General features: G+C 47.8%; 1 protein-coding gene across 6 annotated transcripts in view; it reads left to right on the top strand.

Moving 5' to 3' along the window:
- The window catches only part of DNAH9 (dynein axonemal heavy chain 9), a 297,242-nt gene that overhangs the window by 253,471 nt on the left and 22,844 nt on the right, over positions 1-20,927 (top strand). For all 6 annotated transcript variants that reach the window (XM_088828905.1, XM_088828906.1, XM_055407299.2 and 3 more), the window contains 7 exons: positions 237-430; positions 1,227-1,375; positions 12,383-12,510; positions 15,318-15,545; positions 17,492-17,683; positions 18,931-19,122; positions 20,683-20,853. In XM_088828905.1, the coding sequence (XP_088685031.1) occupies positions 237-430; positions 1,227-1,375; positions 12,383-12,510; positions 15,318-15,545; positions 17,492-17,683; positions 18,931-19,122; positions 20,683-20,853 (1,254 nt within the window). The remainder of the gene's footprint in view (positions 1-236; positions 431-1,226; positions 1,376-12,382; positions 12,511-15,317; positions 15,546-17,491; positions 17,684-18,930; positions 19,123-20,682; positions 20,854-20,927) is intronic.

Here is a 20,927-nt window from a genome sequence, read left to right on the forward strand (position 1 = left end):
CATTTTGTTTGCTAAACCTTACATATATCCCTGGCGCTTTTGATGGAGGTGAGTTGATCAAAATCCTTCCTCTTCCTTGGTGTGCTAGGGGGAATATTCAAGAATCCAGAAAAGGAGGAGAGATGAGACAGAATTGTGTCTTTAAGACCATCCTTCTCCCCTACCTCCAACGATGGTGCAAAGGACAGCTTTCAGGAGAAACTGCATCCAGAGCCAGGTTCCCTGACCTTTTTCAGGCACTTTCATCAATGGAAGAATTCTGTAATCTGGATCGGGACATTGAGGGATCCGCCAAGAGCTGGAAGAAGTTCGTGGAATCAGAATGTCCTGAAAAGGAAAAATTCCCCCAGGAGTGGAAGAACAAGACAGCCCTGCAGCACCTCTGCATGATAAGAGTCCTGCGACCCGACCGGATGACCTATGCCCTGCGGTAGGGACGGGTGGCCACGGGGAGGCCAGGGGTGGCGAGGAGGCCATGGGCAGCAGGGCTGAGCCCAAAGCCATGAGTTTATCGGGACAGAAGCCTTTGTACCAACATCCAGAATCCCACGAGGCCCATTGCTCTGTGTTCTTAAACACATGTATTGTCAACACACATGTATTGACAATATATTGCAGTATTGCCTTAAAATCTAAGTGAACCGTTTGTGAAGAGGTGCTCATTGACATCTCAGTGTTAAAGAATCCCTGCTAGTGCAGGAGATGCGGTTTCGATCCCTGGGTTGGGAAGATCCCCTGGTGGAAAGGAATGGCAATGCACTCCAGTACTGCCTGAAAAAAAAAATCCCATGGGCAGAGAAGCCTGGCATGCTACAGGGTTGCAGAGTCGGACACAAATGAGCAACTAAACATACCCACACAGGCATGGAAGCGCTCAGGGGTATAACGTGCGGAGGGTTTAGCAGCTTTCTGAAGACATTGCTCCTGGCAGTCTTCTTATGGGCGGTGGTGATGTAACAGGACATCGAGGTTCCATGGAGGAGACAGCGGTGGCCTGGATGGATGGGGATCCAGAAGGAGCCCTGATCTAGGCGAGCAGGTGCACAACTAGCAGCACAGGTTGTGGGTATTGACTTAGTAAGCAGTGTTGGTGTGGCTCCCAGCTCCGTAACTGCCAAGCCGTGACCTTGAGTGCATCTTTCCATTTCCACAGACCTCTGTTGCTCATATGCTATCATTCTGTGACCGATGTATACACATAGACCTTTTCTTTTGTCCCCTGGCAGAGATTTTATTGAGGAGAAGTTAGGAAGCAAATACGTGATGGGAAGAGCACTGGACTTCGCAGCCTCTTTTGAAGAATCGGGACCAGCCACTCCCATGTTCTTCATCCTGTCTCCAGGGGTGGACCCACTGAAGGATGTGGAAAGTCAAGGTATGAAAACCTCACCATGGAGCCAAGGTTGCACCGGCCCCATGTACTGCTGCTCTGCCTCCATCAGCTTCTGTCTTCCTGATTCAAGGCTCGCTTTGCAATGCTTGATATTTGCTAAGCATACAGAAATCTGGGTCATTGCTGAACCGACCCCAGGGGGTCACCACCAACCGGAGGACTGTTCTGGGATATAAGGTAGCAGATTGATGAGAAGACTTTGTCTCACCACCCTCCCTGCCAGCCATTCCCCTGCCTGTAGCTGGGGCAGTGATTCTGAAATACAGGTACAATCCATTTACAGCTCCTATTGCCTTCACGATAAAGTCCAAACGCCTTAACTTGACTTATAGGGAGCTTCATGCTCCACTCTGTCCCAGTCTCTCCAGCCTAGTTTCCATTAATCGTTTCCTGTTTCTTCTGTAACAAATGATCACAAACTTAGAGGCTTAAGGTAACACTATTATTTTACAGTTCTGGAGGTCAGGAATCACAAATGGGGCTTACTGTCTATCCCGTTCCCTCATAAGGACACCTATTATCAGGCCCACTCAGACAACCCAGGGTCATCTCCCCATCTGGAGGTCTTTAATCACATCTGTAGAGTCTTTTTTGCCAGCTAAAGTCACATCTATTCACCAATTCCAGGATTTAGGACATGGACATCTTTGGGAACTCCTTATTCTGCCTGTATTCCCCTACAGCCCTCTTTCTTACTCAACACAGAAGCCATTCCATTCTCCTGAATAGTTTGTTTCCCCTCTGGCCTCCCCTTCACCAGGCTACCTTCTACTCATTCTTTAAATACCCACTTCACTGTCACCACCTCCAGGAAGCCCTGCTTGACTCCCAGGGTGCTTGGTATCCCTCCCATGTACTCTTAGAGCAACCTTCTATCTGTAAGTCACATTGTAATCGTCTAATGACTATGGTGTCTTTATGTGAGAGTGAGCGCTCCCTGAGGATAAATGTCCTCTTCAGCATACTATTCAAGTTCCTAGTGCTTTTCATATGATAGGTACTCAGTAAGTAAATGAAGGGGTGAGCAAATAAATGACTAATCAAAACTATAAAACTGGCAAAATTGCAACATGTTGCAAAGTTAAATCAAGAATCAATGGGTTTTTATAGAGTCAGGTCTTTATAGGTAAGCATACAGACCAAGTACTATACCTCCACAAGCAATCTGTTATTCCATATTTAATGAAAGGAATAGGCTTTCCTGGTGGCTCAGTGGTAAAGAATCCACCTACCAATGCAGGAGATGTGGGTTCAATCCCTGTGAGAATTACCTGGAGAAGGAAATGGCCACCCACTCCAGTATTCTTGCCTGGGAAATCCCATGGACAGAGGAGCCTGGTGGGCTATAGTCCATGGAGTTGCAAAAAGAGTATGACACGACTTAAGAGATTAAACAACAACAATGAACGGAATATACACCGTATACCTGGTGTTTGGCCCCAAAGAGTAGATACCTGTTTAAGGGAGAGAGTCATCCTATTCACTAACTTAATGTATATTTTGGTAATCTCCCAAAAGTTCAAGTAACGTATTTTGTAAATACTGATAACAAAGAACTTAGAAAAGCGACAGTTCTCAGTCCAGCCCTCCCCACACCCAGTGTCCTTTCCCAGACCCTGGGCTTTTGCCTATTTCTGAATTTATTCCTTCTAATAATTTCTTCTCTATTTCCTATTAGTAATTTATATCACTCTTTCTGAATTTATCAAGTTTCAGTATCTACTTGTCCTCTAATATGAAAAATAAGAACTTAGCTCCCGTTACTAACAATCAATTGGCTTCATCCTAATTTTGGTAGCTTAGGTCATCAGAAAAAAAATCATGGGAAGTAAAATTTCTGAATCTTTGGGTGTCTAAAAAGACTTCAATTTTGCCCACAGACTCATTTGATGAGTTCTGCTAGGTCTGAAATGATTTTTTTACTCAGAATGTGTCCACAATGCTCGATTGCCCTCTGGAACTCAGTTTTATTCCCATGAGACCATATGCTAGTAGGGTGTTATTCTTCCCTTGTTTCTTTTTTCTTTTTTTCTAAGTATTTAGTTTTTGGCCACATGGCGTATGGGATCTTAGTTCCCTGACCAGGAATCGAACCCACGTCTCCTGCATTGGAAGCTTGGAGTCTTAACCACTGGACCACAGGGAAGTCCCCTGCCCTTGTTTCTTTGTTGGTGACCTGTTTTTCTTCCCTGGAAACTTTCAGATCGTCTCTCTGCCTTGTGATGTGACATCTGATGAGCTGAGTTAGATGCAGGTCTTTTTCATTCACCTGCTCAGCACTCAGCCTGCTTTTTCACATGAGAGAATCATACCTCTCCTTATCTCTGGAAATCTTGCTCTGTCATTTTTTATAAATATCACCACGATTCTGCTCATGTCAGGAACCTGAGAATCAGTCACCCTGGACACCTCCTCCCGCCCATCACACTTGGTCCTATTGATTCGACCTCCTGAATGTGTTTCAAATGGGTCTAATTGTTTCATTGTGCCTCCCTCATCTGAGCCACCAAACTATCTCCTGGACTATCCCAAGAGCCTATTAACATCCCTGTTCTTCTCCTCCATCTGCAATCTTTTGCCACGCACAGCCAGACTCATCTTGCTAAATCTCAGATCTGATTATAACACACTGCTACTAAAATCTCTCTAGTGGCTCCCCACTGTTCTAAAGGTAAGGTCCAATACCACTGACATGGTCTCTGTGACCTGCACGCCCCAATCTTTCTGTCCAGCCTTGGATCTTTTGTTGCTGTTTAATTGCTCAGTTATGTCCAACTCTTCTTTTGCCTCATGGACTGTAGCCCACAGGGCTCCTCTGTCCATGGGATTTCCCAGGCAAGAATACTGAAGTGGATTGCCATTTCCTTCTCCAGGGCATCTTCCCAACCCATGGATTGAACACACATCTCCTGCATTGCCAGGTGGATTCTTTACCACTGAGCCACCAGGGAAGCCCTCAGCCTCAGATCTTAACTTTCCCCAAACGCACACTAATAATCCAGCCACATGGCTCTCTTAGGGCCATCACCTCATGAGCCCTCCTGGCCCAGGGCATTTTCACAATCGATCCCTTTTATCTGAAATACTTCTCCCCAGTTCTTTGGTCCAGTGCCTGCCCGTCCTTCATGGATCATCTTTTCCTGAACTTCTCCCTGCAAGACCATCTGAGTCTCCCTTACACATGTATTTGCTTCAGAGAATTTAGTACAATTCTTTTTAAATTTGTATTTATCTATTTATTTGGCTCTGCTGGGCCTTTGTTGCGGCATGTGAGCTCTTCGTTGTTGTGTGCGGCTTTTCTCAAGTGGCAGTGATCAGGGACTACTGTCTAGTTGCGGTGTGTGGGCTTCTCATTGCAATGGCTTCTCTTGTTGCAGAGCACAGGCTCTAGGGTGCACAGGCTTAGCTGCCCTGCAGCATGGAGGCTCTTAGTTCCTGGACCAGGGTTCGAACCCAAGTTACCTGCATTGGCAGGTGAATTCTTAACCACTAGACCACCAAGAAAATCCCAATACAATTCTAATTAAACCTTTCTTTTATCATTTTAACTTACAATTGCCAACCTACTTTTCACTAAGACCCTGGAGATCAAGGACCATATCATCTTGCTTAGGATTTTATCTGTGCCTTAAAGTCTAAGTAGCACAGAGGGGGGCTCAGTAAATAACAGTCGAATGAATTAGCAAACGAATGGATGCACATAAAAGGACTGTTGTCATTGCCAAGTTGTTCCTGACTTTCAGTTTTTTTAACAGAGTTCTGTATTCTTCTGTCCCATGGCGGTTTCATTCCTTTCGTATTAACAAATCTAGCCTCCTCATTTTTAGTCAATGTTTTCCTTTTTGGAAGCTTTCATATACCTTGTTTATGAACAATTTCCTCCTGTTCTTTGCCAAGTGACCTCCAACTATTTCATCATGTAGATTGAAGCTTTCTGTCATTCCAGGCAAGCTGACCCGTCCCTGAACCATATTGGTTATTTGTCTCTGAATATATCATCTCAGCCCTGCCCTTGGTTTAATCTTAACTCACATTTCCTTAGCAGAGGCAATATTGCCGCTCATCAGCTGGCGATTACCTACGCACCTGTGCCACTTTCTGGATGGCTGGACTTGTTTTCTCATGCACCCATTTAGAACATACACTCTGGGTTCATCATGCGCTCCCCATCTTGGGCCTAATCATTTTGTCTGATGGACTCCTGTTCTCGGGTTTGGAATCCACATGACTGACTCAAACACTTTCCCCTGTGTCTGCCAGGCCCCTGCTTATAAAGGAGACTCACCATCTGTGTTTGGGCAGAATCTGCATCAGACCATCCACTGCTTTACTCCATGTAGCCTCTTAGAAAGCCTGGGATCCCTCCCCGCCTTTGAGTGTGTGATCCATGCTCTTAACTCTTCCATGTCTCTATCCCTTTGTTTCAACATGGCAGTTATTGTTTATTTATTTATTTGGCTGTGGTGGGTCTTCATTGCTTTTCTCTGGTTGTGGCAAGCAGGGGCTACTCTCTAGCTGTGGTGCATGGGCTTCTCATTGCGGTGGCTTCTCTTGTTGCAGAACATGGGCTCTAGGGGGTGCGGGCTTCAGTAGTTGCGGCTCCCAGGCTCTAGAGCACAGCGCTCGTAGTTGTGGCGTGTGGGCTTAGCCGTCCCTGAAGCATGTGAGATCTTTCCAGATCAGGGATCGAACCCGTGTCTCCTGTATTGGCAGGTATATTGTTTACCACTGAGCCACCAGGGAAGCCCCATGGCGGTTCTTAATATTGGGCTAGGTTTTAACACCTTGAAAGTCAGATGAAAGATTTTATTTCCCCCACCCTCCCTCCAGCCCTTCTCCCAAAATGCATGAACCCACAGGCAAACAAAATTTTCTGTATGATCTTGGGAGTTCTCTAAGCTTCCAAAGCTCATCTGTTGACACTTGATTAAGAATGTGTGCTTTTCTAAGAATCTGAAAAATAAAATATATATATATATATATGTAGCTGAGTCATTTTGCTGTACACCTGAAACGACACAACATTGTAAAACAACTACACTCCAATATAAAATAAAAATGTTTAATTAAATAAATTTTTTAAAAAAGCATCTGTGCTTTTCTGACACTTAGGTCTCCTCCAGGATTTTCCATCCTCAGTAGAGGAGGAGGAAGAGGAAATTCCATCCACTTTCCTTGGCCTCTGTTCTAACATGAACCTGCCACCACCCACCCACACTGCATTCCTTCTTGCCTTCACAGATCAATCCTTTAACACTCGTTTAATTTTACCCTCCTTTCTCTTTTTTCTCATCATGTCTCTTCATTTTATCTATTTTGGCCACGCTGTGCACAGTGCAAGATCCTAGTTCCCCGACTGGGGATGGAACCCATGCCCCCTGCAGTGGAAGCATGAAGCCTTAACCATTGGACCACCAGGGAAGTCCCTGCTTCTCTTCTCGTCACCTTCTTCCTGAATGAGCCACACTTGCTTATTGGCACCATTGTTTTTGCTTTTGGTTCATCTAAAAGCAATCACCCCTTGTTTCCAATCACCCCTGTTACCTTCCTCCTAGGGTCACTGTGAGGATAAACCTGAAATCTCCGGTGCAAAAAGGCTTTGACACACTAAGACTACAGAAGCATCATACAGCACTCTAATGACAATGGTGATTCTCCTGTTGTTTGAGGCAGCTCAGTTTGCTTCTCCTTTTCACCCTTTTCTCACATCCTTCCAAAGCACAGCATCCTCCTTGGCCCTCCTGGCAGAGGACCTCCCCTTTCTGCCCTCACAAGGCTTCGTCTCTGGTCCTTCTCTCACTTGACTCACACATGATCTTGCTTGGTCTCCATCCTCCTGTGTCCAGTTATCTGGCATTGACACAATGAACCCTGACATTTCCATTTACCCACCACCTTGGTCTTCCACTGCCTCCTTTCTCTTTCCAGTGTGCTGGTCGGGCTCATTTAGGTTTTTGTCAGTCTGCTACCAAGGGTATTCAAAGAAACAGTTTTCAATTCAGTGCCTTTGAAGCTAGATTATCAACAATTTGATTAGAATCTCTTCTTCACTGCTCCCGACCCCATTCTCTTTTTCTTAAGCACCAGTTGAAGTTGGCCAGGTTGGAGCAAGTCCAGTCTCTACAGAGCAACTTCAAGATCAGCAGACTATTGTTTCTGTGTGCAGAGGCAGTCCTCTGTCTGTTCTTATACTAGGGGTGCAGGGGGCACCTCTTCCACTGGGGGGTGCTGTGGAGGGGGATGGAACCGGGATGTGGGCAGTGCCAGATACAACGGAAGTAATACAAGGTGTTCCACCAGATGGCAGATGTCTTCTCTGGCTGGGGGAGCAGTAGAGAGTGGAGCCAAGTGCTGAGCATAAAAAGTGGGGGGCTCCATTAGGAAGTTTATTTATTTATTTTTAAATACTTTCTTTAAAAAAAAAAAAGCTTTCTTTTTTTTATGTGTATTTATTTATTAACTTTGCCACACAGTACAGCATGCGGGATCTTAATTCCCCAACAAGAGATTGAACCCTCGGCCTCTACAGTGGAAGCATGGAGTCTTAACCACTGGACTGCCAGGGAAGTCCCCCTTCACCACCCTTAGGAAGCTTAAAGGAAGAGGGGAATGGGCAATGTAGCAACTTCTGAACATGTGGAAAGATTACCAAACAGTCAACTTGCCGTGGCCCCAGTTCACCCAGTGTGTTCTTTTTCTCTTGTATTAATGCTCAGGTTTGTGCAGGATTGTGTGTGTGTGTGTGTGTGTGTGTGTGTGTATGTTTAGTCTCTCAGTTCAGTTCAGTCAATCAGTCATGTCCAACTCTTTGTGACCCCATGGACTGTAGCATTCCAGTCTTCCCTGTTCATCACCAACTCCCAGAGCTTGCTCAAACTAATGTCCATTGAATCGGTGATACCATCCAACCATCTCATCCTCAGTTGTCCCTTTCTTCTCCTGCCTTCAATCTTTTCCAGAATCAGGGTCTTTTCTAAAGAATCAGTTCTTCACATCAGGTTGCCAAAATATTGGAGCTTCAGCTTCAGCATCAGTCCTTCCAGTGAGTATTCAGGACTGATTTCCTTTAGGATGGACTGGTTGGATTTCCTTGCAGTCCAAGGGATGCTCAAGAGTCTTCTCCAACACCACAGTTCAAAAGCATCAATTGCTCAGTCGTGTCCAACTCTCTAAAACCTCATGAACTATAGCCAGCCAGGGTTCAGTTCAGTTCAGTTCAGTCACTCAGTCGTGTCCAACTCTTTGCAACCCCATGAATCACAGCACGCCAGGCCTCCCTGTCCATCACGAGCTCCTGGAGTTCACTCAAACTCATGTCCATCGAGTCGGTGATGCCATCCAGCCATCTCATTCTCTGTCGTCCCCTTCTCCTCCCACCCCCAATCCCTCCCAGCATCAGACTCTTTTCCAGTGAGTCAACTCGTCGCATGAGGTGGCCAACGTATTGGAGTTTCAGCTTTAGCATCAGTCCTTCCAATGAACACCCAGGATTGATCTCCTTTAGAATGGACTGGTTGGATCTCCTTGCAGTCCAAGGGACTCTCAAGAGTCTTCTCCAGCACCACAGTTCAAAAGCATCAATTCTTCGGCGAGAGACGCTGGCTCCGGCAGCGCAGATGCAAGAGACGCCGGCTCCGGCAGCCAGGGTTACGGTTTTACAAAAGTTGGGTGATGCAGATGTAGAATGGACACGAGTTAAGAGTCTTATAAGATCATGGCTCAAATGAAGGATTATTGGATCCATATTAAAATAACAGGGAAGTAAAGACGAAGGTTAGCATAAACAGAAGAGCCAACGCACTGGGCATTTTACTGACGTAGAATCATATGAGCAGGGAGTAATAGATTAAACAGTCTGGGGCCTCCCTGGTGGTCCACTGGTTGAGAATCTGCCTGCCAGTGCAGGGGACACAGGCTCGATCTCTGGGTTTCCACATACCAAGGAGCAAACTACTGAGCAGCTACTAAGCAACTACCCTCGTGCCACAACTACTGAGCCCGCATGCCTAGATCCTGTGCTCTGCGACAAGAGAAGCCACTACAGTGAGAAGGCTGAACGCCACCACAAAAACCCAGCACAGCTGAAAACAAACAAATAAATAAATGTTTTAAAATAATTTTTTTTTAAGATTAAACAATCTGAAGAGCAGGACATTATCATAGTGAATAAGTATGAAAGAATAATATGTGAGACACAGGATCATTCCTAGTGATAAAGGGCAGCCACTGAAAGTGGGTAGCAGAAACGGAATGAAGTTCTTTGAAGATGAGGAAATGTGCTGGGTGTCGACCAAGTCATCCACAGTGACAGCAAAGTTCACCAAGTTAATGATGAAGCAGAAAAGATGGAAGATTTTAAACCAAGTTCCAAAGCTCTAATAAAAGTGACTCTCTCTGGGAAGTTGACAGAATGCAGAAAACATACAAGTTAGTAGGTAGTATAACCGATGCATGTGCTTTAGAAGAGAAAGGGTTTTCTACAAGAGTGGAGAAAAAATAGCCAGCAAGTTCTAAGAGAAGGCTAGAAAAACGTTCACCTTCCTCCCAGCCCCGGGGCTGTGTGGAGCGAGCGACAGGGCCACAGAAGTTGTCATGTCCTCAAAGAGACTGACGTTCGAGGAAACACAGCTGCCAGGATGGTCAAGGAGGTTTACAGTGGAACTCGGCTCCTGGTGACCCCACCAGAAGGAGCACTGGAAGGAAAATCAGAAAGGGAAAGTTGAGCTAAAGATGGGGGGGTGGGGGAGGGGAGGGCTGGCAGTCATAGCACACAACATTCGAAGTAATCTAAACCTAAGCCCCTTTTCCCCCCTTATCCTTTGTGAATAGAGAAACTAAATAGGCTCTTTTGTGAGCAGAAATGTCACCGAGATTATCTAACAGTCCCAGCACCATTATCCTAGTATTTTCTTTGGAATCCACTGTTTATAGTCCCAGTTCTAAAGCTGACATCAGATCCATTGCCAGCTAGGATTTGTAGAGTTTAATAAGGGTGTTTCTTGGGTTCATCTCTGTTGAATCTGTAATAACCATTCCTCAGTACAAAAAGTCATCATACGGTTTTGTCCTATACAGTTTAAGAAGACTCCATACTTTATTTTTAGTGCTTTAAAGACACTTCCAATATTAGTGTTCTTTAAAATTTTTTGCAGAAATATCGAATTGCATCTTCAGTTTTAGTTCCCCTGAGACTAAATTTAAGTACAGACTTTTATTCTTTTTCTTTTTAAAATGTCTCCTCTTCTCTCTCATGTTCCTTACCTTCTGAGAAAAATTACCCAACAACTCCTTCATGGTATTGCACACTTTTGTGATCCTTTGTCTAAAGAATACTGTGTACTTTCTCTAAACTTTATTGGATTAGTGAATAGCTGGTATTCAAGCAGAATTGGTGTTCTTTAGTAAGGTTATTTCTTTGTGTGAAGTCTTTCTCAGGCTTGCAGAGCAACTCTTTTTCATTGATTTTCATTTTTTAAATTGAGATATAATTGACATAGAATATTGTGTAAGTTTCAGATGTACACCATGTTTTGCAACATGTATTGCAACATGATTATCACCACAGCATTAGCTAACACCTCTGTCACATTACATAATTATTATTTATTTTTCCATTGCTTTTTTTTAAAATCAGAGGATAATTGCTTTACAATGCTGTGTTGGTTTCTGCCATACAACAGTGAGGATCAGCCATACGTATACGTATATCCCCTCCCTCCTGAGCCTCCCTCACACTCCCCCACCCCACCCCTTCAGGTCATCATAGCATGGACATATATACTACCATGCACAAAATAGATAGCTAGTGGGAAGTTGCTGTATAGCACAGGGAGCTCAGCTTGGTGCAGAGCAACTCTTGAGCATTCGTCTTGCTCCAGTGACACGGTTGTGACATGTGTGTTCATGTGGCTGTTCCCTCACTCCACTCCCGACACTGAGATGCACAACATTCACACCCACGCAGCCAGGCCCTTCCTTGGCATGCCTTTCTCCACTCAAATTCATGCAAGATGACGACAGTAAATGTTCTACGTGGTGGGAATAACAAGGAGGAGGTTCCCATGGAGTAAAGTACAGGAAGCTAAAACCACCTGAGTCCTGCCCCTTGGGGCCACACCTCCCAGTAGGTGTCCAGGGAAAATACGTATTATTATTAGTATACATCAGGGGACCAAGCAAGCTAGACCCAGCCATACCCACACACTTGCTACTCTTTGAGCCTTTTCACTCTCGGACGGTGGCCCAGTGCCTGGTCTTGGAGTGGAGGCTGCACAAAATGGAGGGGCATGTCTCTCCACTCCTGGGAGTGTTAACTGAAAAAAAAAAGTACAGTGTGAGAGTGGTGAGTTGAGTTTCATTTGGGGCAAAGTGAGGCCTAGAGCCTGGGACACAGCCTCTCAGAGAGCTCTGAGGAGCTGCTCCAAAGAGGTGAGGGACAGAGGTCAGTGTCTTATATGGTTTTAGTGAAGAAAGAACATGCAGCCAAGCACGCGGTCGGCCGAGGCTGGATGCTGGTCACGAGGAGTAATGTCTCTGTTAATGCTTTCAGTGCTTTTCCAGATATGAGGAGATTCAAGAATTTGGGTTCATAAAATCTCCTGAAAATATCTAACTATGTGAACGTCTGTTCTGCCAGTTTTTCCCAGAACACAGAGCACACCATTCCTGATCTCTACCCTGAACTGCTTTCAGGGAGTTTGGAAGGTCAGCAGCTACAGTGGCCTTGTAGAAGCAGATGGCAACTGCCCATTTTTAATTGGCAGGGATTCAGTGAAGAGGGAGGGGAGAAGTCACTTTGTCTCGCAAGTGTGCTTCCTTTTATTTGGGAAAAAAAAGTTGGAAGATGTAGCAACCCCACCCTGGGAAGGAAAAGGGTCTGTGCGTGATGTTGGGGTGTATGGCTCCTGGCCGCTGGTGATGGGGGTGCTGTGTGGGGGTGAACACTCAGTGACGTAAGAGGTGCTAATGACTGCTCCATGCTCCTTTCAGGCAAAAAACTCGGATATACCTTCAACAACCGGAACTTCCACAATGTGTCTTTGGGGCAAGGACAGGAGGTCGTGGCTGAGGCCATGCTGGACCTGGCTGCCAAGAAAGGCCACTGGGTTATTTTGCAGGTACGCCCACTCTGCCCTGATGGGGCTCAGTCTTGACCCATCCCTGTGTGGACCTCCTGGGCCACCTTTCCTTCTGTACCCTCCTCCCCTGACTGCCTGTTCTTCTCAGGATGCTGGCTTTCAGCGGGATTTTTCCAGCTGCTGATCTCTTCCCACGCCTCCCACAGAACTCTTTTCCACTCCACCTTTCCTCTGGGTCACGTGGTCTGTGTTCTTCATCACGTTCATGGCTAGAATGCCAAACATGCAACCAGAACTCAGCCTCTTCACTGAGAGCTCACGTTGGCATCTGGAGTCTGGAACACCTACTGTTGAGTTTCACTGAACACAGGAAGTAAAGACTGCCCTTCTTCTGTCTTGGCCTGTCCTCATTCCTGTTCATGCAACTTGCATGGATGCTGGGGCTGTGGCAGAGCGAGCGACGGACCCCTCTCTCCTCCCATAGCACCCTGCAGCCACCTCTATGAGCGCATCCACAGCTCTGTAGGAACAGTTTACCATGTGCCTGTGTCTCCATTGCATTTTTTTAGGGAAAGAGACATCCCCATCTACGTTTGGCACCCAGCACACTACTTCTCTCAGATGCTGGCTCAGATGGTAAAGAATCTGCCTGCAATGCAGGAGACCCAAGTTCGATCCCTGGGTCGGGAAGATCCCCTGGAGGAGGGCATGGCAACCCACTCCAGTATTCTTGCCTGGAGAATTCCATGGACATAGGAGCCTAGCGGGCTACAGTCCAAGGAGTCGCAAAGAGTCGGACACAACTGAGAGACTAACACTTTCACTACTTTCACACTACTGTGAACATGGTAGACACTCAACCAGAGTCTGTTGGGTGAAGGAAGCAGTGAAGAAAGCAACGGAGGAAAGAATCAAATGGAAAAGCCAGCCCCTCCCCTTCCATCTGACTTTGATTACCCAGAACTTCCTCTCACCTGATGGCTCAGTGAACACTTCATGCTGTTGGGTCTTCATTATCCCACTGTCCGTTTGAGCCTAGCCACAGAAGGACCTGTTTTTCCCTAGGACTCCTTTTCCAGAAAGAGTCGGACTCTAAGGAGGAAAGAGAATAACAGCAGGGTCCCTGCCTCCTCCCACTGGATCAGCTCAGTGATGGGAGGGTGTGACCTCCCCAGTTGTCTCAGGCTCATCTGTCAAAGCGACTCCATTCTGGCCACTGGGTTTTACCTGATGGCTCAGATGGTAAAGAATCCACCTTTACCTGCAATGCAGGAGACCCAGGTTTGATCCCTGGGTCAGGAAGGTTCCCTGGAGGAGGGCATGGCAACCCACTCCAGTATTCTTGCCTGGAGAATCCCCATGGACAGAGAAGCCTGGCAGGCTACAGTCCGTGGGGTCACAAAGAGTCGGACACAACTGAGCGACTAACTTTTTCACTTCACTTCACCCTGGGCGCTAGCACCTTCAGGAACCCAGCCCCCTCCAGAGACAACGAGCCGTACCTATCTGGTGCTCTGGACTGTCACATCTTGTCCCAGTGTGGTTTCTGAGAGATCTCCAAGATCAAACTCAGAAGCTGGGATTCCTGATGCAGCGGCAGAGTTTCTCACTGGGGAGTGGCGGTGCTGCCCGGCTCACGGAGCCCCGGTTCTATAGTCACCCACCAACCTCTCTGCTCTGATAGAGTGATGACAACGGAATTCTTCCTCTAACAAATTTTCATTTCAGCATTGACTACTAACTCTTGCATTGCATTTCACAGTATACAAAGCCCTCTCAAATCCATTACCTTCGGTTATTTGCAGCAACCCTGGGAAATAAGCATGGCATATATTACTGTTATTTCTCTTTTCATAGAAGAGAAAGTAGACCAGATGGCTGTGGCCTCAGCACTGTGTTCTGTGCAGACCTGTGTATTTAAGGTTCTGCAAGCAGGCTTCTTCAAATATTTATCAAGGAGCTTTTATCTGTCCATCATAATGAAACATATTGCAATGAAGCAAAGTGACTATCCTTGCTAGAGTGAAAAGTGCATGCTGCAGGGTGGTGCTAAGAAATTAATGTCGTTTCACATAGACAGATTGACAGATAAGAATCTCAGGGAGGAGGAGACAGGCTCAAAGACCAGAGGGGCTTGGGCATGGACGAGGAGCCTTCCCTCTATGAGAGCCGCAATATCCTAGTGTGTTTTAGGAAGATAAGTTTGACAACAATTAGCAGAATGATGTGGAGAGGGACGAGGAGGAAGGAGAGCTAGCTAGATGTTTAAATGAATGTTTTTCAAGTCTGAACATGCAGACAAATCACTGGAAGATCTTATTAAAAGGCACGCATTCAGTAAGTCTGAGTCAGCATTTCTAACTGGCTTCCAGGTAATGGGAACATCGCTGGTCCGCGGGCCCCACATTTGAGTGTCAGAGGTTCAAAAAAATCCAGGTGTCTGCTGTGGGGATCTGAAGTTGGAGGGTAACCATGTGTGAGACACTTCAAGTGTGACCCCCAGACCGGGAGCAGCAACATCACCTAAGGACTTGTTAGAAGTGTGAGCACTCAGGCCCCTCCATGGACCAGCTGCTCTGGGGTGGGGCCCAAGGACCTTTGTTTCAACAAGTCATCCGAACAAGGGGATTCCGAAACCTCAAGGTCAAGCTTGAGATCCTTAGGACATGGAAGGATAGATTGAATGGCAGGAAAAAGGGGTCCTCTTTACTGAGAACCCCAAGACTCTTGCTAGGATGTGATTTGTTTGAAGCCAAGGCCAGGTACCTCCCCCCCGCCCCGATCCTCCATCCTGATCATTTAAGCAGAGGCTTGCACGGGGTTGGGGGCGCCTTCCTTCCCACCAGAACATCCACCTCGTGGCCAAGTGGCTCGGCGCCCTGGAGAAGAAGCTGGAGGAGCACAGTGAGAACAGTCACGCAGAGTTCAGGGTCTTCATGAGCGCGGAGCCTGCACCCTCCCCCGGGAGCCACATCGTCCCCCAGGGCCTCCTGGAGAACGCCATCAAGATCACCAGCGAGCCACCCACGGGCATGCACGCCAACCTGCACAAGGCCCTGGACAACTTCACTCAGGTAGGGCCCTGGAGGGAGGGGAGCAGGGCACCTCGCCTCGCAAAGAGCAGAGCCCCCCACCCCCAACCCAGGGCAGGAGAAGAACACACTCTCTTGCAGGATTCAGTGGCAGGGCATGCCCTGCTTGCCTGCCCTGAGGGTCCTGAGCAGGGACAGGGAAGGGGCGGCAGCTGCTTCAGTGGTATAGCTCCTAATTATTAAGATGATAAAACTATGCCCTGGTAGGTTTAGTATCATCTTGTCAGCCTCCCCAGGGGCCCTTGTCTTTGGGCTTACCCCTGTGCAAGCCCAATGTCCAGTCTTGGTTATCCAGCAACTGGGAAGTATATCCCAAGAGATGCTGGCTTGTCCTGGTTCTGCTGCGGAAGGATACACAACAGTTGACGTTTGGGACTTTACCGGCCTCTGCAGTAGGTCATTCGGAGGAACAGGAACAGATTTAGGAGTCTCTTCATTGCTCACAAGAGTGTCAATTGTTCTGTTCTGCATTTGCAAATGCCCGGGAACAGTGGCCTGCTTAATACCCTCTAGGATTTGCTCTGTTCCTCCAGAGCCTTATTTTCACTGTTTATGGGACAAATCGCAGAACTGGAGTGTCTTCATCCCCTCTTCCCTGACCGCTGTGCTGTTTAGAGATGATCATTTCATTCTTTCATTTGAGCGAACCCGCTGTCAACCAGCTTCACAAGTGTGGCTTCTCATCTTTGTGCTTAAAGGCATTTTTCAGCCAGACTGGATTTTCCACGTGTGTCAGAGATAACAAAGGAAGCTCCCTACATGTCTGCAGAGAACAGCTCTGTCCAAGAAGCCATTATTATAATAAGTTCCTGCTTGCGCGAGGCAGCGACTTTGCTTCCTATACCACCTCTGACCTTTCACATCCATATCTTCATGGCAAGCGTGGTGCCCAGTCAAGGGACCAGAGAGAGAAACTGTGTCACGGGTTCACTGGGGAAGAAATCAGACCTACCAGCAGCTTAATCTCTGCGGTCTCCTCTGCTTCCCCTCATTGTTGTAAGAAAAGTCTAAGGTCCACTTCCTAGAAAAAATGCCAGGACTGAACCCAATCCAGTTGTGTGAGCTTTGTAAGTGCCTCTTGGGCTCTAGCTGCAGCATCTTGCTCCTTCCTGAACAGAGGAGCTCACTCAGGGGACACATTTCCTTCCAAAGAATCCAGGATTCACGTCCTAACAGCCCTTCACAATGCAGGTTTCCCCCTCCCCACCATCATCCCCATGCCCATTAACATCTAAGAACAATTCCACCAACTTCCTCTGGACTCTCTCTTGCGTCTTTTCTTCCATCTTCCCATCTTTCATCCTCTCTTCATGAGTCAGACCGTTCCCCCTGCCTTCTGCTCTGCAGCCAGGACCCCTCAGGGGGTCTTGCTTCTGCAGCCACGTGTCCATTAGGATGTAAAGGGCAGGGCACCCCTCTGTTTCTTGTGGCTCCAATTCCCACCGCCCTCTGCTTCGGCAGTTCCCCCAGCAGATGAGCCGTGGGGTCGTCAGTCACACAGGCAGAAATTACACCTACTAAGATTCCATGATGGTCAAGGAAGCATGACCGGGAGGAGGGGAGTCAGAGATGATGCTGTGGGTGTCCCCAGCCACACCCCAGCGCCGAGCGCCGTCAACAGGACAAATATAACACTTCTGGCCCCTACCCTTTTCTCTGTTAGCTACACTTGGGAACCTCATTAGCATGTCCGTGTGTACAAACCGTAACCATAAACAAGTTCTGTTATGGGCTGAATCTAAATTAAAACCCAGCCCCTTTGCAAGGTCCTCTCAAACCTGACTCCGTGCCTGCCTGCAGTGCAACCCACAGTCCTGCTGTCACTCAGATCTCCACCGGGACACGTCAGACCCGCCCTCCTCACCCCCGCCCCGCCTGCCCCGCATCACAGCTGCTCTGCTCTGACAATGAGCATCGTCTCCTTCCAGGACACCCTGGAGATGTGTTCCCGGGAGACGGAGTTTAAGAGCATCCTGTTTGCGCTTTGTTACTTTCACGCTGTGGTGGCAGAAAGACGGAAGTTTGGGCCCCAGGGGTGGAATCGCTCTTACCCCTTCAACACCGGGGACCTCACCGTCTCTGTGAACGTGCTGTACAACTTCCTGGAGGCCAACGCCAAGGTACGGCTCCAGCCAGCACAGGGGCAGGTCGGGAGGGTGCCTCTCAGAAAGATGGTGGAGCATCAGCATGGGGAGAGAGGCTGTGCTCACGGGGGCAGGTCTACAGCCCCCCAGGTTTACTGCACGGTCAACTTGGGGTTGACCGGGAAGTACCATGATGGGAGACGGGTGTGGTAAGGGTAGTAAGAAAACTCAGGAAACCAAACTATTAACGGTGACTCACGCTTGGTGTCAGTCAGTCCCATGGGTGTCTGTCCCAGGGCCCCCCCAGGCCACCCTGTGTACTCCCAGCATTGCTGGGGGTGGTGATCGGCAGGAAGAGACCCGCCCTCATCTGCTACAAGCTCCCAGTTTAATTCACCAAAGACAGAGACCTTCTTGTGGTGGTAACGAGGCTCCTCATAGGAGCACGGTCTTGCTGAAGTTGAAGAAGCCGAAGGCTTCCTTCTTCCTGAGCCTTGCCTCCCTTATCCCACCTGATGGCTCCATTTTACGAAACTCTTCCAGTTTAGGGAACAACAAAGAGCCTCTGCAAGGCCTCTCCCTCTTTCTCTGGGGACAGTGAATCAGGCCCAGAAGCAATGCCTCTGGCTCTGGCTCCAGGGTCCTGCGAAGTCCACCACGGAACACACCATCCCTTCACCTGCCATGAGGACCCAGGCTTCCAAGTGGCTTTCCTGCCTAACGCTAACATCCATGAACCTGTGTGCTGTATTTCATTCACTCTGAACTTTCCAAGGAGACGATGAGTTGATAAGCGAATTAATGGCAGGGAATGAGAAAAGTACCCTCGTCTTTGTTCTCCTCTACTTGACCTTGGCAGGTTTAAAGGACCCATAGGTGGAGCCTGACTTCACTGCCACAGGTAATGACCGTGAATGAGGGCAGGCGTGTGTGCAAGAGTGCCTGTGTCTTACCTCTTCTCACCCTTTGATCTAACTCTTCCCTCGTTTAATAAGCTCCCAGAGGTGCTCGACCCTGCTGGGTACCAGAGAAACACGGATGAGTAAGACTCTGCTACTGGGACTTCCCTGGTGGTCCGGTGATTAAGACTCCATGCTTCCAATGCAGGGGGATACGGGTTCAATCCTTGGTCGGGGGACTGAGATCCCACGTGCAGCGCAGTTCAGTCAAAAAGATTTTTTTAAAAAGACATCGCTCCTTGTCTCCAGACCCACCACATCTTGTGGCTCACATCGGGTCGGCCTGAGGCCGGCGTGCAGGGCTTCCTCCTTCCTGTCTCTCAGGTCCCCTACGATGACCTGCGGTACCTCTTCGGTGAGATCATGTATGGGGGCCACATCACTGATGACTGGGACCGGAGGCTCTGCAGAACCTACCTGGAGGAGTTCATCAAACCAGAGATGCTAGAGGGAGAGCTGACCCTGGCCCCAGGGTTCCCACTGCCCGGCAACATGGACTACAATGCCTACCACCAGGTAGGGGCCTGGGTCTCCCTTCTGTGCAGCCCAGGAGGACTGGAGACGCCTGGGCAGGGCCAGGGGAGAATGGCTGAAAGAGCTGAGCTCACATGGAGCGTGGCTCTCAGCTTGCTCAATTTGAGGGCTCCTATAGGATTTCTAGCCTCCAATTAAAGACAAAATTGAACTTTCAGAGATCTTTTTATTCTTGACGTTTGGCTCAATAATTCTGTTTGTTGCTCTTTCCTACAAACAACATCTCGGGCATTTACTTGATCGTTTTCATTCAGGATATTGACAAAACCGTTAGGAGCAAAAATTCAGGTAAGAACTTAGCCAACTTTTTGGTTAAGTTTCTATTAGTGTTTCAGAATACCTTCAGAGGGACACGGTCTCGTGGGCAGACCACTCACCCCTCCTGCTCTCAGAGGCACGTACACACACACCAAGAAAACTTTCTCATGGAGCTTTTTCATACTGGCACCATGGGTTTTCATTTTACTGTTCAGTTCAGTTGCTCAGTTGTGTCCGACTCTTTGCGATTCTCATGGACTGCAGCACGCCAGGCTTCCCTGTCCAACACCAACTCCTAATAATCGGTGATGCCATCCAACCATCTCATACCCTGTCATCCCCTTCTCCTGCCTTCAATCTTCCCCAACATCAGGGTCATTTTACATTTATTTCAGTTATTTTTAAGGTGTGCATCTTTGCCTATTTAGCCCACCATGAAAATGTATTAAAAGGCAATTAGAATAAACAAAAGAACTTGTTTGTTGCTTGACTTTTAAGATTCCTAAAAGAACTCTTGAATAACAAACTTAAGGGAAACAGTGGTCATAGGAATGTTAACTACAAGCTTTATGCAAATTTTTAATTCCTAAAGTTTAAGAATATAAGTCATGAAAGTCACTCAATCCAGAAAACTAAGTGTATGAGAAGAAATTAAAAACAATAAGACTCTTGAAAGTAAATAAAGGGAATTTTAAAAATAAACACGTTAAAGCTTTAGCCAAGAAAGTTGTGCAAGAGCATCCCCTACTGTCGGTCGATGGAACAACTTGACCAGAGGCTGGAGAAGGTGTTGGAGGAAAGGGTGATTTGCAGGCTTCCTTCTCTGTAATCTGTCAGCTAATAGACGGTTATAGGGCACCTACCAAGAGTCCAGGAACGTGTGCTGGGTGCTGGAAGAAATGCGAAAATAAACATGTGGATTTGCCTTTAATGAATGAGCCATCTGTCACTTAGACTCTGTTCTGTTGCTATTGCATGCTCAGTCATGTCTGACTCTTGGGACCCCATGGACCATAGCCCGCCAGGCTCTTCTGTACATGGGATTTCCCAAGCAAGAATACTGGAGTGGGTTTGCCATGCCCTTTGACCCGACCCAGGGATCATACCTGAGTCTTCTGGATTGCAGGCAGATTTTTTACCAACCACTGAGCCACCTAGGAAGTACCACTTTGCTCTAGATGGGCCCTGCTCTGACCCACTGACTGCCCTCCAGAGGACAGGTCAGGTGAGAGAGGGGAAGATACGTCTTGCTGGTTTTCAAGTGAGCTTGCCCTTGACTTTCAGTACATCGATGACCAGCTGCCCCCAGAGTCGCCCTACCTCTACGGCCTCCACCCGAACGCTGAGATTGGCTTCCTGACCCAGACGTCGGAGAAGCTCTTTCGCACGGTGCTGGAGCTGCAGCCCCGGGACCGCCAGGCCGGAGAAGGAGCAGGGGCCGTGAGAGAAGAAAAGGTACATGGAAGGCTTGCCCACGATATTCTCGGGACCTCGTACTGCCCAGGGCGGCGGTTCTCCCGTGGGCCTGG

This window comes from Moschus berezovskii, chromosome 20, assembly GCF_049115385.1.
Source record: "Moschus berezovskii isolate FMDL1 chromosome 20, NW_MosBer_1.0, whole genome shotgun sequence".
In the NCBI taxonomy this organism is placed as follows: domain Eukaryota; kingdom Metazoa; phylum Chordata; class Mammalia; order Artiodactyla; family Moschidae; genus Moschus; species Moschus berezovskii.